General features: G+C 50.4%; 1 protein-coding gene across 6 annotated transcripts in view; it reads left to right on the forward strand.

Annotated features, from left to right (window-relative positions):
• The window catches only part of RAPGEF1 (Rap guanine nucleotide exchange factor 1), a 136,149-nt gene that overhangs the window by 13,566 nt on the left and 105,360 nt on the right, over positions 1-17,223 (forward strand). For 2 of the 6 annotated variants that reach the window (XM_068974890.1, XM_068974899.1), the window contains exon 1: positions 10,472-10,859. The exons of the other annotated variants lie outside the window; for them this stretch is intronic. In XM_068974890.1, the coding sequence (XP_068830991.1) occupies positions 10,796-10,859 (64 nt within the window). In that variant the 5' untranslated portion in view covers positions 10,472-10,795. Of the gene's footprint in view, positions 1-10,471; positions 10,860-17,223 lie in introns of those variants that run through there. 6 annotated transcript variants of the gene reach the window in all.

The raw sequence follows: 17,223 nt of genomic DNA on the forward strand, positions 1-17,223 counted from the left end.
GTTAGATGAAACAGTGCCTCCCTTTGGGAGTTGTTGCCTCGAGATTGTCACAAGTCTCTATCCCACGAGTATCGTGAACACGTCTGTGAATCTGGGGTGATAGGCAGTCACTGCGTCTTTCGGTCCTGTGGCACCAACACATGTAAGACACTTCTCAGGAAATAAAATTACATTAGCAGGGTTGATTATAAAACACACTCTGATTTCAAATGTGAAACTATGAAGGCGTTTACCTTTTAGAATCAGGGAATACAGCAGGAAGCCTTGATTCAGTCTCTGAGCTGCTTTCTTGAGCACCTACTGTCTTTAGTTCTGACGAGAGATGCTGGGCCACAGTGACAACTGAGCCAGGCACCTGCTCTCCTGGTCCGCACTGAGCCTGTCCAGGGCTCCCGTCCGTGCAAGGTCTAGCCTTTGATTAAAGAATCAGACTCTAGAGTTCTGCTTATAAACATCACTCTTGCCTCACCTCGCAGTTAGACGTCTGGACACCTCAGGAAAAGGAGCTTGAAGATCACTGGGCTCAGGCAGACGCGACAGATGGGGTGACGATCTCACATCCCGGCTCCACCTGCTGTCCTGGCAGGATTATTAATAGCACCCTCCCTGTCACTCTCAGAAGTGTCCTGATCTGAGACATCGGGGGAGGAATCATTTACAGCTCCTGAGTGCCACACGTTTGTGCTGGAGAGGGTCTTGTTTTTGCAGTGAGACAGCTGTTTCAGAAATGCAGCCTGTTCCAGGGCGGGATAAGGGCTATAGAGTCCCTAGAGGGTCACCTGAGTTCAGTTTTGGTCCCATTCTCCCTGTGGGCATCTGCCACTTCTTACATTCCAGTCGCTCAACTCATGGAAGCATTAAAACCTGGGACAATTTGGTTCTTAAACAACAGCAACAGTAAACATGTACATACAACAACCAGAATGTATTTTCCTTGTGAGAAAAGTTAGATTAACCAGATTTTAAATTCATATTCTTTGGAACGGATGGGAAGGATCTTACTGTTTGTGTCAAGTCTTACAGAGAGAATTGGAAAAATAATTATATGGGGACAGTAATCTCGGGTTAAGTTAGAGATTTTCTTTTCCCTGTTGCTGTAGAAAGGAGGATGGAGGTTGAATTTTTGTAAGAATTTTTGTTCAAGTGCTACAGTTGATGTTTAAAGAAAACAACCAGAAAGGTAGGAAGTTTGTGTTTACGACAGATTGGCAGTTTACAGCCTGTTATGTTAGCAGGTGTTGATGACAGGACACGCTGGGGGTCCCTGTTCTGAGGACCTGCTGGGTTCCCCAGAATGCGACCCACCTTCTCCAGTATGTCTCAGGTTTTAGCACCTGGCGTTGCTGTGCTCGCTCCAGCCCCTGGTTTCTGCTTCAGCAGTTCTGGAGTTGAGCTGAGAGCTGGCATTTCTAACAAGACAAACGTATTACAAAGCAGATATTACTTTGCCGACAAAGGTCAATATAGTCAAAGCTATGGTTTTTCTGGTAGTCATGTACGGATGTGAGAGTTGGACCATAAAGAAGGCTGAGCGCTGAAGGATTGATGCTTTAGAACTGTGGTGTTGGAGAAAACTCTTGAAAGTCTCTTGGACAGCAAGGAGATTAAACCAGTGAATCCTAAAGGAAATCAACCCTAAATATTCATCGGAAGGGCTGGCACTGAAGCTCCAGTCCTTTGGGCACCTGATGCAAAGAGCTGACTCATTGGAAAAGACCCTGATGCTGGGCAAGATTGAAGGCAGGAGGAGAAGGGGACGGTAGAGGATGAGATGGTTGGATGGGATCACCGATTCAATGGACCTGAGTTTGAGCAAAGTCCAGGAGATGGTGAGGGACAGGGAAGCCTGGTGTGCTCCAGTCTATGGGCTGCAAAGAGTCAGACGCGCCCGAGCAGCAGCCTGGGCGCTGCTGGGGGGTGGGTGTCGGGATGGGGGCGCTTGGGTGTCAGTGCTTAGAGGTAAGTACGGAGAGGAGTGAAAAGGCTCCTCGGGATCTGACCTGAAGGGTGGCTCCTGGAGGGTGAGGAGGGATGTAGAGAGCAGTTCACAGGTGCCCATGCCAGGAGCTGTGCTGTGTGCGTTTAACCCCATTAGCAGCACCGCTGGGAGCTGAGACGGACTGCATTTTACAGATGAGAAAACTGAGGTTTACGTGACCTAGCCGGTTGGCATGTGGCGGCACGAGGGTACGCCATTGCCCGGTACTGAAACGAGTCCTTTTTAAATGGATGAGCAGCACAGACGCCTCAGAGTGAAGGAGGTTCGCGCAGGAGGACAGCAGGGGAAGGACGATGCTCACGGTTCTTCCTCTTCCAGCGTGTTTTTGTCAGCAGCTCGCGAGATGAAAAGCCGTGCTCTAATTAGCTCTGACAAGAAGATGCCCAGAAGGTTGGCAGCTATGAGGAAAACTCTGATGAATCTCACACTCAGTGTATATTGTGCCCTGGGATATTAGCTAATGGATTAGTTTACTTGTCACCATGATTAGCAAGACAGTTTAAGCGTCTTGGACTTGAGAACCAGACTCTAAAACTGAAATTTTGTTTAAAGTCACACAGTAGTCAACTTTACTACTTTAAAAACATCATGGTAATTTTTTTTTTCTTAAACGAGCTTCTGACTTGTCTTAATGTGTAAGTGTTGTGGTTACACATAGACACATCCGTCTCAGCCCTCCTTTTCTGGATTCTCTGCTCTTCCAGACTCTCAGTTTTGGAATATCCTAGGGCTGAGTCCTCCAGTCTGTTCCTCAGCAATCAGTCCCATGTCTTTTTTTTCTTTCTTTTTTAAATTTGTACTGAAGTATAATCTATAATGATGTTAGTTTATTGCTGACAGAAGAATGAATCATTCATGAAAGTGAAAGTCGCTCAGTCATGTCTGACTCTTTTCGACCCCATGGATTATATAGTCCATGGAATTCTCCAGGCCAGAGTATGGAGTGGGTAGCCTTTCCCTTCTCCAGGGGATCTTCCCAATCCAGGGATCGAACCCAAGCCTCCCTGCTTTGCAGGCAGATTCTTCACCAGCTGAGCCACCAGGGAAGCCCGAACCAGGCATATGTATGCATGTACCCGCTCCCTTTTTTTAGATTTATTCTCTTTTAGGTCACCACAGGTCGTGGAGTAGAGTTCCCTGAGCTGTCTATGTAGCAGTTCACCGTTAGCTGCCTGCTCACACACAGCATTGGGTGCATGTCGCTCCTTACATCCCAGCTCGTCCTATCTCCTCTCCCCTTCTTGGTAACCATGAGTTTGCTCTCTACGTCTGTGCTAGTCCCGTGCCTTTAAATGCCATCTAAATACTGGGCATCCCCAAATGTGCATGTCCAGCCTCCAACTGTCCCCTGAACTGCAGACCGCCCACTTACCTCTCCACTTAGCTGTCTTGTCAGCATCAGACTTGATGTGTCTAAACTAAGCCAGGGCTCCTGCCTCACCACCTCACTTCCCGCCTCACTGGCTCCTCCCAGGGTGTCCATGGCAGTGAATAGTGCCATTTTTTAAAAGAGGTTTTTTTTTTGTTTAAATATTTATTTGGCTTCGCCAGGTCTTAGTCGCCGCACATGGGATCTTGAGTCTTCATCACAGTAGGCGGGAGCTTTAGTTCTGGCATGCAGGATCTAGTTCCCTGACCAGGGGTGGAACTCAGGCCCCCTGCATTGGGAGCACAGAGTCTTAGCCGCTGGGCTCCCAGGGAAGTCACTAAATAATGACATTTTCGGCCTAACTGATCAGGCCCATAAAATCTGGGAGTCCTCTGGGACTCTCCTCTCGTCGCCCACAGCTGACCGCCCGCAGGGCCCCTGGGCTTACCCCGGCTGTGCCCGGCCTCCCGTCTCTGACCCGTCTCTGCTGACTTGTGCTCCAGCCGGCGCTGCCCTCCCTGTGCTGCTCGGGTGCCCTCCCGACTGGCTCCTGGGTCCCCACTCCCCTCACAGCTGTCCAGTCTTCATTCAGCAGCCAGAGCGTGAATGAGACCATACTGGGCCGATCCAGGCCGTCCGTGGCTTCCCCCGACACCGTGGCCGAAAGCCAGAGCCCTGCCTGGCCCACCCGCACCCCTGACCCTGGCCGTTCGGCCCCGCGGCTCGGCCGCCTGAGCTGCTTCCCTGGGTGTTTTTGGAGGATCCTACGTACACTCTTGCCTCAGGCCCTGCCCTTGCTCCTCCCTCTGCCTGGCGCACGCCTGCCGCCCCCAGAGGGAGCCAGGAGCGGGGCTCAGGAGCCTGGCTTCAGGCGCTGCCTCCGCCGTGTGCCGTCCCCTGGCCTGGGGGGTTGCTGACCCTCGAGCGCAGGGAGCACATGGCCCCAGGATGGGGGTGGTGAGCTTCGCACAGGGAGCGCGCAGCTCCTGAGTCAGGATGGGGGTGGTGAGCTTCACACGGCTCCTGAGTCAGAGCTGCCCTGGGTGGCTGTGACGGGTGCCCCCTCCCGCTCCGCAGGCCTCTGCTCCCAGGCCCCCGGGGCCCGAAGCAGCACCCCGTCAGGCTGCCTCCTCGCGGCCCCCTAACCCTGCCTCTGGTCTGCCATTGCTGTCTGATGTGGTGGTCCTTGGCTGCTGCGGTGTGCTCTCCTCTCCTGTAAGGAGGTGAGCTCCTTGTCGGCTGCTTTGTCACTGGAGCTCAGGAGGCACACAGGGGAAGCTCATGAATTCTCATTGAATGAGAGGACAGGAGCACGTGTTGGGCGTGGGTTCAGTCTCAGAGTGGGGAAGGCTGTGCGTCTTTAAACCGAGGAGGGCGTTCCCTGGAGGGTGCTGCTGCGGCCCCCACCAGCTCCGCCCATGCTGAGGCTGCCTGGTCACGATGGGTGACATCTCCGAGTGGGTCGCTGTAAAGGGCTGCTGCTCCTAAGTCGCCTCAATCGTGTCCGACTCTGTGCAGCCCCATAGATGGCAGCCCACCAGGCTCCCCATCCCTGGGATTCTCCAGGCAAGAACACTGGAGTGGGTTGCCATTTCCTTTTCCAATGCATGAAAATGAAAAGTGAAAGTGAAGTCACTCAGTTGTGTCCGACTCTTTGCAACCCCATGGACTGCAGCTTACCAGGCTCCTCCGTCCATGAGATTTTCCAGGCAAGAGTACTGGAGTGGGGTGCCATTGCCTTCTCCGCCGTAAAGGGTAGGAGCCCACAGATCCTGGGGGCTTCGAGGGTGGGAGGAAGGTGATGGGAGCCTTTCCCCAGTGAGGGTGTTGCCTCTTCTGACCCTGTCACATTCCGACTGAAGCAGAGATTGTGGGTCCCCTTGATGGATACCCATTGACCGTCTGCCAGATGTTGACCATTCGGTTTCATCTGCTTTACTGGAGAGGAAGGAGGTGGGACTCAGCGCAGGCAGGCTCACGGAGCAGGTTCTCACCAGGCGCTGCCCCTGTGACTAAAGAAAAGGCTCCTGAGAGGGGATGTGGGAGAGGAAGGTGAGAGAGGAAGCTGGGGGACTGGACTCCCAAAGGTCTCAAATGCCGGTCACTCCAGGAGGTGACTTCCTCTTTTGGGTCTTCCAGGAAGCATCAAAGCTCAGGAGGTGTTCTCCACACACACTTAGACTTTCCCTTGAGTAGTCCATGTAATTGTGAAATAAATCACAAGGAGAAAATTACTGTTTTTGTTCACTTGAAAAAATAGTTCATTTCTCTCGGTTTCAGGTGGATTTGATAAATTTGAGGGTGTGGGCTTCCTCCCTTCCATGTCCTGCTGTTTTGTTCCTGCCCCGTCATGACTTCAGAAAGAACAGCGAACAAGCAGCTGCTTCTTTAAAGGGCTAGATGCTGACTGAGCAGTGAGACTCTGCCGCTATTGCCCTTCCATCATGAGCCAGCACCATTTGCCAGAGTCTGCTGTGGGGTGCCTTGGAATCGGAGGTCCTGCCCTTGGTATTTTGCAGGTTGGGTCAGACCCCAAGAGCGATGGACTGGAGGGCTTCATGGGTCGTTCTGTCGAGTGTTGCTTTTGGGCCTGCCTGGACGGAAACAAAGCCATCTTGCGCGGGACGCAGTATCCGTATTCAGTGAGGATTAGCGCTTCGTTGTTGTTGACATTTCCCTGCCGGAGGAAGGCAGCTGGCTAGCTGTGGACAAACACCAGTCTGAGATCCAGTGAGGAGGGTTCTCCAGTTGTCTGTGAACCCTTGGGAAGACGTCTTTCCTTCAAAATGAGGACGTGCGTTTCCTTGTTTTGGAATGAGAGGATTGGACTAGCTCTGTGGATTTCAACCTTTTGGAAGTCTTTGGGACTTTAATGAATGCCAGGGACTTCTCTTCCCGGGAAAATGAATGCATGTGCATTGGTCAGCCCTTTGGACATCCCCTGAAGCCCCTGAGATGAAACCCTGGACCTCGAAAGCCCTGCCCCACCTGACCCCCATCCGCCTCCCCCATTCTCACACCTCCAGCTGCACAGGCCCTTTGCACATGCTGTTCTGGCCCAGGACGTGCTTCCCCGTGTGTTTGGGCAGCTCCTCCTCCAAGTCTCACCCTTCCCTGACCGCCCAGATTAGATTAGGTGACCCTGCTAGACTTGCTTCCCCTGCCCTGAGCTTCTCAGGGCTGATTACAGTGGTAATTAAGTGATTCTTCGCTTGCCTTGTCTGAGTCTCCCCATTTGTGGGGTGAGTCTCAGGCCACTCAGGCCATAACCGTCTGAGACTGACCTGTGAGTGTGCATGCGTGTGTCGTAAGAAAGCCCCGGTCTGCGTTTCCTGTGACGCACTGGTCGAGACATGCCTTCGCCATCAGCGATTTCCGTGGCGCTGGGCAGAAACATCACTTCAAAGTAGGGATGAGGGCACCCAGAAGACTGGCTCCCAGACCTTCTGCCTCGGTGCTCTGCCGGTCTGGCCTCCAGGCTGGCCCTCCCCTTTGTTTGTGTTCTGGACGGAGCTGCAGCTCCCACTTTGGAACATTCCCACAGTGCTTGGTGCTTCCTTGTATTGTTGTATTTTCCTCTGGAAGGGAAGTGACCAACATCAGCCTTTCCTCCCAGCAGACAAATTCCATGCACAAAGCTACACGTCAGCTTCTGGGCGCCCGCTGGAGAGCCCGGCTTCCGTCTCCTGCCCGCGGGGTGGGGGTTGAAGTTGTGCACGATAGCCATCACAGACCTTTCTGTTCTGAGCAGTGGGCAGTGCCTTGCAGGACTCCCTGACGGAGGTTTCTTCTGAATCCAGTGCATCTTGCATCGAGGATGTTGTTGTTGTTGTTTAGTCCCTAAGTCATGTCCAGCTCTTTTTGCTACCCCATGGGTTGTAGCCAGGCTACTCTGTCATGCAATCTCCCAGACAAGAATCCTGGAGCTGGTTGCCATTCCCTTCTCCAGGGGATCTTATAAATCCAGGGATCGAAGCCACGCCTCCTGCTTGGCAGACAGGTTCTTTACCACTGAGTCACCAGGGAATCCCTGCATTGAGGATAGGACTCTGTAAAACACTTAAGACGTCAGTAGACGCAGTGTTACCTCCCCAGCTTATGTTGCTTATATTATTCTGATGATACAAACGTTTGTAAGTGAAACTTTATTTGCACTAAGGGAGTAGGTTGCTTACCAGAATGTTGCAGCGAATCTTACTGATACAGAAAGAAAATATCCCTCATGATGGCAAATAATTTTTCTTTAATGTATTGTCTCTAAAGTTGGATAGTCATAGATGATAAAAGAATATTAAAGAAACCCAGTAACTATTTAAGGTGCCAGGCACCTTTAAAATATCATGCTGAAGCTTTAGGCAACTTGCTAGTACATATTTTCCATATGAAAAAATTAGGTCCAGGGAGGTCAAGTTCCTTTCTCAAAGTTGCCCAGCTGGGAGGTGCCCATCTAGAGATCCAGATTGGGCCAGCTCTCCTCCAAAGCCAGCGTTTCCCGCTCCTTCCGCACTCTGGTCAGGAGGGAGAGGTGGCACGTTGCCCAGCCAAGAGTTAAGCTTCTGGGGTCTGGATCTGGCTGTGTCACTGAGGGTGGCGCCTTGACCCCAGCTCCGCCCCCCCACCCCCAAGCTCTGAGGGGAGACGGTTTTGTCAGTCTGTGTCTGTTCGGCCCTGCCGTTCTGTGAGTCGGCGGCTTGGGGCCTGTGGTAGTCGTGCTCCGCTCCCAGGAGCTCTGGCTGACAGCAGCCTTACCTCCGCGGCGTCCTCGGGGTGATTGCGCAGGACACGGAGGCCGGGACGCTGGCCGTGCGCTCCCATTCGGGCGGCGCTTCCCTTTGACCGCTCTCACCCGAGAGCCCCGTGTCCCCCTGAGCTGTGGGTTAGATGGTCGCTTGCCCCGCCGGGGACGAGTCCCGGAGACACTGTCTAAGAAAAGGCTGTCGGATCCGTCTGTCCCCGTCCCCAGCCCCCGGCAGTTCGCAGGGAATCCTTCTGGGAGGCCACGGTCCCCTGAGACAGAGCTGACCCCCAGGGTCCTTCCTTCAGAGCTGCTCTCAGGGACGTCTCCAGGTGGTTGGAAGGTTCGGCAGTAACCCAGCTGTCTGGAGCTGGGGATCTTCCCACAGGGTTCGACCGTGGCAGCCCCTGGCTCGGCAGCGGCGGAGTCGGCCTCAAGCCCGGCTCCAGGGGTGACCTGCTATCGGGTGCGCTCCGGCCCGTGAGGAGCTGACCCAGGCCCGGTCAGTCCCTGACGTCAGGGGCTCTGCAGACCAGCAGGATGAGAAAGATGCGGGCGACGCTCCCCGTCGGGGGTTGGCCTGGGCTGAGGAGTGGGGAAGGTGGACGAACAGTGCTCTGGTGGCCCGCGCCCTGGCTCTTGCCTCAAGGAGAGTTTGTTTGTGGACTGGAAGCTCTGGTTCACCCACTGTGGGCAGTATTTGTTGGGGCAGGTGGAGAGTCTTCATCTGTTTCGTCCTCCTGTCTGCCCGTCTGTTCATCGGTCGTTAGGCATCTGCGTGTCCGGGTACTCTGCTGGTGCTGGGCGGCTTTGTGTGCAGAGCATTTGATAACGTTAAAACTGTCTTTAGGTGAAAAGAGACATTAGGATGCAGGTTCAAAAGTAGAACTTCTTTGATCTTTCTGTAGATGAATTGAACTAAATTTCTCGTGGAAGAAATGAGGTCAGACATATCTGGCACTGAACACTTGCCTAAGGAAAATTATTACAGTTTGGGGAAGGAAACTGAGGGCCCTTCAGGGTGTGTCAGAAGGGTGGGGCGGTCACTGATGGCGACGGGGATGGAGTGCTGGCTGTGCTGTGGGTGTTTGAGCCGCGCTGGGTGTCGGCGGCCCCTCCGGGTGGCTGGAGCTCGGGTCTGCGCTCTTTCCCGGTTCATGGCTGCGGTTTGACCGGAAGGAGCGCTCCATGCGCAGTGTTGAGGTGGCGGGAAAGTGGAACAGACACATGCTGTTGGCTGGCTTTGAGAAGTCTGGACTCGCGGGCCGCGATTGTGTGAAAATGACTTCTGTGTCGGTAGATGGGAATCAGAAACCTCAGGCTCCTGTGGAGATCGGGATGTGGCTTCTTCGGTTCTGCATACGCCAGCAGGATTCTCTTACCCCCTTGGAGGGGGCCGTGGCCGGTGTGGCGCCCTGGCCGTGGTGCAGCACGCTGAGCAGTGGAAGCCCCGGCTCGCCGAGTGCCTTTTAGACCCTGTCTCTTCGGCTCCGTGGGCTTTTTTTGTCTTTAAATTTTACTCTGGCTCCCCCATCCTACCCTCCAGTCCCTTTGATTGTGTGCCTTTGGCCAAACTGGCTGAAGCCAGGTATCTGCTTTCCGAGCTACTGTGATTTCAAACTTGATGGTGGTAACGATTTCCCGAGGGGACTCCTAAGTGTCTGTCTTATTTGGTCCTCATCGCAGCCGAGGAGGTGGGACTACGGCATTCTGCACAGCTGATGGATGGGGAAACTGACACTGCTGTGCTGGGTGGGCAGGCCAGAATCTGGCCCCGGGTGTGGGGCCTCAGTCTCCCCACTGCCTGCGCTCCAGAGATTCCTGAAGAGCTTTTCTACCCTCGGGTTCTAGGATCTCAGTCAGTGAAATCCTTCTGTGTACCTTGACATTTTCTTTTCTTTAATTTTTTCCCCCACAAAAAAAGTGTATGATTTCATGCCCTTTCTTCCAGGAAATCTGTTGTTCAGAATTTAGGTGGTGCAGCATTGTCTCCAGAAATGTTAATTCCAACGTAGACTGTGTGACTGGAGCTTGAGGCTGCACATTCCCGTTTGCCCTCCGAGCCCTTCTTCTTGGGAAACTGAAGTGCAGCTTGCATTTTGATGTTTGCTTACTTTTCCCCTTGGAAACAACAGTCTTAATGAAGTCAGTTTGTTTTCACCGATGGAACTTGTCCCGTGATGCACACTGGTCTAAGGGCTAGAACCTTAAAAAGAAGGTGTGACCCTGGGGTCTCTGTGACAGTGTTTCTTGTGGCACGCCCCCAAACTGGTCTATTTTTAGCTTTCAGCTTCTTGATCATGTGATTTTCCACTCCTCCCCCAAGGAAAAGCAGCGTTGATGGGGTTTGGAAATGAAGTTCAATCTCTGAGGCTGCTGCTGTGCCGATGAGGATTGGAGTGTCAGGAAAGCCGAGGAGGAGCTCCTAGAATAGACGGGTCCGGGGACCCACCGCTGGGGCGGTAACAAGCCTTGTATTCTGATTTCCTCCCTGGAAGTGAAGAGAGTTGGACAGGCAGGAGGCAAAGACCTTTCAGAGCAGAGTTCAAGTTTTTCTTGCACGGGCTTGCCACTGGGTGATGGGGATGTCTGAGAGATGAATCCCGTCCAGCTGGTGACTTGGTCTGTGTTTGCTCTTCAGCAAAGACACTTGGGCTTGGAAGGGCTCTGTGATCCTCTGGCTTAATTTAGAATGGGCAATGCTATTGAAAAACAGAAGCCCCTGAAACGAAGCCACCTGTGTCCCTGGAAACCAGGTAAGAAGACCCTGCACTTCGTCCCCAGGAAGAAGGGCTTCGGCCGCTGTCTGTTGGGACGCTACGGTGTAAGACCAGACCTGAGCCTGCGGGCCAGACCATGCTTCCAGTTCAGCATGGTCTGAAGACAGTGAACAGACAGTTCTGCTAAGGAATGAAATGATTCGCAGCTCTGTGATGGCCTGACTTGGCTGAGAACTTTAGTTCAGTTTGAGATTTTTTTATTTAGTGCAGCACATGTCGCTGGGTTGAAATTTTTCAGTTTTAAAAAATATCCCAAAGAAAAATTTTGATATCCAGGAGTTTGCATTTTTAGTGACAGTTTGGTTTAGAGAATGTTAATAATAGCTTTTAATTATATAGCCCCTTTCTTCCTAAGAGTTCAAAGTACCTCCTATTAAAAAAAAAAAAGAACAACCTTGTATTTGTCTATCCTCGATGTCCATGAGACAGGACAGCAGCGCCTATTACCACCTCCTCCGTGTCACTCAGGCTTTTGTTAGCGTTAGCTCTGAGAACGAAGAAGTCAGAGGGACCACCCAGCAGTGTGCTGTGGTGTGCCTGAAACTGGAGGACCCTTGAGCAGGGTCCCAGGGCACTTGCTGCCCTTTTTCACTGTTATTAGCCTAGCAGACTAGCAGTTCGCAGACCCAGCAGGCACCCAAATGCTAAAGGTAGTGCCCTGGATAGTACGGACTCTCTTATCTCCACTTGCCGGAAAAGAAGGGAGGTAGCACCTGACCTGTAGCAAGACAGTTTGATCACAAGTGTGTGCACAGGTGTGCGTTTATGAACAGAAAAAATAAACTTGGAGAAACCACATGGAAATGTCAGTAAGAGTTGTCTTTTGTGGTCAGGTTATAGACAGTTGTTTTTTTTTTCTTCTTGAGAAAAGTCAGCGGGATGCTAACTTAACCATTTCCCCTCTAAGTTTCCATCAGTCAATGAGCTAGTTTGGAAAAGGTGCTCCTTTCTGCTCCTTTATCAAATCCTGCCTTGAATTAAAAAACGATGAAAGACATTTGAGGGACAGACCAGGAAATTTGAATATGAACTGGGTGGTAGATGGTGTTTGGAAACTGTTGCTAAAACCATTGTGTGATGGTGGTAATGAGTCATGTAGGAGAATGTCCATTTTGGTATCATCATGCTGAAGTATTTAGGAGGAGAGTGTTGTACTGGCTATAATTTTACTCTAGAACGGTTCAGGTGAGTGAGTGAACACTTGCATATAGGTAAGAAAAACAGGATCATTTTAACAACGTTAGAATCCAGGTAATGAATATGTGAGATTTGTTATATTTTCTTTAATGTATTTTACTCACTTGGGGGAGAGAAACATTAAAAAAAAAAGCAGTTGCTTTTTATGTCATAATACTTTGTCCTTCAAAAGAATGACTCTCGCAGACACGGGTATTTGCATGTGGGCTGGGATGCAGCACTCTCTCACTGACGTGTGGGCTGGTATCTCCAGTTACTGAGAAGGAAAGCCGCCTGATCAATGACACAAATCACCAATGTTATAACAGGAATTCAGCATTTTACTTACTTTCAAGTTGTCTCTGGTTTTCCTTCGGAAAATGTATGAATGAAAGCTTCTTGATATTTCCAGTGGTGGCAGCTGGGTTTACAGACAAAAATGAAGGCTGTTGTGTTGTGTTGCTTACTTGTGTTCAGAAATGTAAACGAGAGGGGCTGATGGCAGGGGTTTCAGAATCCACAGTGAATTGAGGGTAAAAAGAGCGATTAACTGCCGCTGATTTCTTGGTCTTCACAGATCCTTTGGACCAGGGGCACGTCTCTGCCAGTGGAGGGATTTGGTTTGTGCACAAGAGACCCCGTACCTAGTTTATTCTCCGATCCAACATCTGTGGACGCTCTGCCAAGGACCCACAGTAACAGGGGTGTGGAGTTTATCTGTTCTTCACAGTTTGTCAGTAAAGGCTGTTGATGTTTTGAAACAGTAATTTCAGAACAGTGTTCAGGAGTGATTTCGTGAATCCCCAGCACCACCCTGAGCCTGATGTGAAGTCCAGGCTCAGCACGAACATGAAATCACAGGGACTGACTTGATGGCTCCAGGCTGGAGGGCATGCGGCGTGGAATCAGTGCCTTGCTTTAGGGGCAAGTGAAGCTGGGTCTCGGCCTCATGTGTGGTTGCTGCAGGCAGCTGCCACGGCCCCGGCTCCCCCTGACTGCTGTCCAGCCTGTCTGTTGGCCTGCCATGGCAGACTTTACCCTGAGCCAGACGGTCGCGATTAGGAAGGTCAGATCCAGAATAAATTCTGAAGGGACATTGAAAGGAAATCATTATCTACCTTTCAGACCATCTATGTTTCTGCTCCCATGTTGTGTACATCTGGGAGGTTAAAAACTGAGGTGACAGAATACTAGTTTGAGAAACATGAGTCTCACTGTCTCTGCTTGCTGTCCCCCTAAAAGAGCATTTTACACGCAGTAATGTCTCTCTAATGATTTTAAACAGTGTGAGGCGTAACCCCTTTGAAGGGACCAACAGTATGCTCTCTGACTCTTAAAACTAGTTTTTCTTACAGCTCTCAACCCAAGACTTAAGAAAGAGACAGTACAGCCTATTTTTGGTTTTTGCACTAATGAATACTTGCCATAGTTGATAAATTGGAATCATTTGTATTACCATGGTGAGTTCTAGCAGCTCCCTGCCCAAAAATATAGCATGGGAGACGGGATAAGGCAGTAGCTTCTGTGATCCTGGAGCTCTGCCCTGTCTTGCTGTCTGACTTTGAACAAGTGAATTCTGGTTACTGCGTGACCTGGTCAGAAACCTGAGGGCTGTCTGTCGGGGTTGCGGTCCTGCCCTCGACTCCCACCCAGCGTATGGCACTCGGTGGCCGAGCTGAGTGCTGGCTGGCTCCCGGCTCTAGCACCAGGTGTACCTGGGGTGTGAAAGGCGCTGCGTGGCTCCTGGTGCGGGCAGATGCTACTGGTGCTGGCCTTCCGGCTTTGCAGTTCTCTGCCCAAAGTAGAGTCATCGGGGGATGAAAACAGGCTCAACCTCCTGTGTCCCACAGCAGTTCTGAATTCACAGAGACTAAATTTATCAACAGTTGTTCACACTGCAAAAAATCGCTTCACTAAAGCTACTTAAATCATTTAGTCAGCGTTTGGTTGTTGATGCTTGACCCTGACACCTGGGGAAACCTTCAGCCTAGAGCTGCCCTGAACTTCTCTGAAATATACCTGCTATCACCTGCTCTCAGAAGACTTCCTTGTTTCTTCTGGTCCTTTTTTCCTCCCCAGGAATAACCTGAAGGGTGGCTGACGGTGGTTTTTCTGGCTTTGGGGAATACAACATGAGCAGATGTTGCCTTGGGAATTAAACATTGTGGCTGTAGTTGCGCACTGAATTATCTCCCTCAGAAAGCCCCCCAGCATGAGGCCACACTGGCATGGCAAATGGAAATATTAATGATTTGCATATTTGTACACAGCTGGGTGTGAGCGAGTGAAACAAACACCCTCAGTGGAAGCGCTGACTGCAAAAAGTGTCCTTCCCAGGCTGGGGTGCCTATGGGCTTTGCAGCCCCAAGAAGGAGGTGCCTGGCTGGGGTGGGGGTGGGGAGTCACAGATTTGCATAAATTCAGCCGCTCTCTGGGTCCTCTGCCACAGGGGCAGATTTATAGTTGTCTGGATTCCAGTCAGCAGCGGTGTTTAGACTTGCCTCTACAAGCTTGTCCCAAGCTGGCTAGTGTGCCGGATCATTACCATTGATGCTTTTCTGCCCGCAGCTGGAGCCGGCCTCCTTTCTACCCCCCCCCCACCACCCCTATCCGTTGTCTGCCCTCACTCCATCGCTTTGGGGGGTTGCCATGCTCCAGAATGTGCTCCAGAACGTGCGGCACCCCACTCAGGGCCTTCCCACTGAGAGGCCAGCCACACAACTTTACACATCCCAACCTGTTTCCTAATTTCTGTGTGACGTTAATAATAACGCATACCTCGCAGGACTGTTGTGCACAGTTAAATGAGAATATGTAAAGGGGTCATAGCCCTTAGCATACTCAGGCACTTAATGAATCATAGTCATTCATGTTATCACACGTTGCGTAATAGAACAAACCCTGGTTTTACACAGGCCAGCTAGCAGTGGGAGCTTGGCTAACTACCCACTTCCTTCCCTCAGTTGAAGGGATCACATGCCAGATGATCTCAGAGGTGCCTGGTGAGCTGTGAATCAGTGACCGTCCGCGCCGATCACGCCTGTTTGCATGTGCGAGCTCCCCTGGAGTTCAGTACCTGCAGGAGGCTTGGATGCTGCTGGGCACCGTGGTCCCCCGGGGTGCTTTGTATGGTGCTGAATTTCTTTGAAAGTAGTTACTGCAGGACTGGGCATAGTTGAGCTGTTCCTAGTTAACTGGAATATGTTACTAACCAAGAGAATCCATTTTCCCATCCTGAATAATGTTGAAATGTCTCTTTCCTAATGGCAAAGTGGTTAAGAGCCTGTACACCGGAGCCCAGGTGCCAGGGTTGATGCCCTGGTCTCCCACTTTGAGCTGGCTGATGATTGGCAAGTTCCTTAACTCTTGGGCCTCAGTTTTCTCATTTGTAGATAGTGCCTACCTCATGGGGTGACACGAGGATCAAGGGGTTTATGCATGTGAAATACTTAGAACAGTACCAGACAAGTAGTATACTTTCAGTAAGAGTTTATTATTGTTATTTTTAGGTTAAGTACAGGGAACTTACATTTTATCCTAGGTGAAAAGATGTTACTAAAGAAGGAATTGGAAGAAAAATTGACAAAATGCCAAGAGGAGAATGCATCTTGCATGTCTGGATCTAAAGGGCCTGAAACCTGGTAGGCGAGCCGAAGGATGAGCTGCTTACTGGTCATCTTTTCCAGAGCTGCTGCACTCACAGGCATATTTTTCATCTGTGGTCTTTAGAGCTACCGTAAGGACTGTGACATTCCATCACGTTGCTCTTCCATAACTTATTAGATCGTGCAGCCGCTGCTGGATTTCGACACTGTTTTCCTCTTTTTGCTGTAAGAGATAAGGTAACAGCAAGCAGCTGTGTTCATAAGCTTGTGATTTGCTAGGTGATGTCCTTAGCGCGAGTTCTCAAGGTAAAGTTCCCAGTCCAGGGACCTGCCGTGGGCTAGTGCCGCGTTGTTTTCCAAAAGGCGCGTATGTGTTAACATTTTCATGAGCGATGCATGAATTTATCAGATAGCCACAAGCACATCCGCGTTGAGTGTTGTCATTTTGACATTGTTTTCCTTGTAAAACTTAAACTGGTTTTATTAATGCCACCTTGATGCAGGCATGGGGTTCAGAGAAGGGGATGGGAAGTTCAGGAGCCATAGAATCTATTTTTGTTTCAAATTTCTGTTTTCCCATGGACTTTTGCGTTGGACTTGGCTCAGTCTCATTCAGGTGTTGAGTTTCACAGAGAAAAGGCATAGTAAGATTTCAGGGATTCTCATTTACCATCACAACTTTCTGTCTTTTGCCTCCCAGGGAGCAGTGATTTTTTAAACACTTTTGATTTCCTTACGTGAAAGGGACAGAGTGAGCCCAGAAGTGATACCGTAGCATCATTAGTGTAACACTTGCTGTTCAGCAGGGTGATGAGGGACCGACTCTTCCTCCTTCCTGTTCCTGTTGGGGGACGATTCGTTACCATTTCCCCAAATGCTCCTACGTGATTGGGCACCAACCCAGTTGTTATTAAAATAGATACGCTGTTAGACTGCTTGCTTCAAACCTTGCTGCAAGGGCAGTTTGGGTCAACAAGTGCAGAACATCAGGATATTACTGTGACGAACAAAGATGATGCCCACGCCCGTTCATTGTGGGGCTCCAAGTCGTGATTGGGTGTGGCCATGCACAGGCTTCCGGGCAGGAGCAGCTTTCAAAGCAAAGGTTACGTAGCATGGTTTTGGAATTAGTCTTGGGCTAGAAAAGAGTGGCAAAACTCTAAAATGATTCCCTGATTTTGCCAGTGAAGAAATCGAGGCTTAGAAGTGAAGTGGGACTCAACTACTTTGTGGCTTAGTATCTCCAGCTACTTAGTGGCTTAGTGTTAGGATGGTAATATAACAGTGATATAATGTATGTAATAAAGGTATAGAATGATACAGCATATTGTATATATGACGATTATATATTTTCTATTTATAAAATGTGTTTACATGTTACAGAGTATATGTTCAAAACATTGTGTTTATAGTATGTTATATATTGTCTCTACCATATACAAAGTATATAATGTGATACAATAATAGATGTAATAAGAATGCAGCACTAATACATTGGGAACAATGTTACAGTGACGCTGGTGGCTTCTTGTATGCCAGATTTGGTACTGAGAGATCTG

Source organism: Capricornis sumatraensis, chromosome 1 (assembly GCF_032405125.1).
Source record: "Capricornis sumatraensis isolate serow.1 chromosome 1, serow.2, whole genome shotgun sequence".
NCBI lineage: Eukaryota > Metazoa > Chordata > Mammalia > Artiodactyla > Bovidae > Capricornis > Capricornis sumatraensis.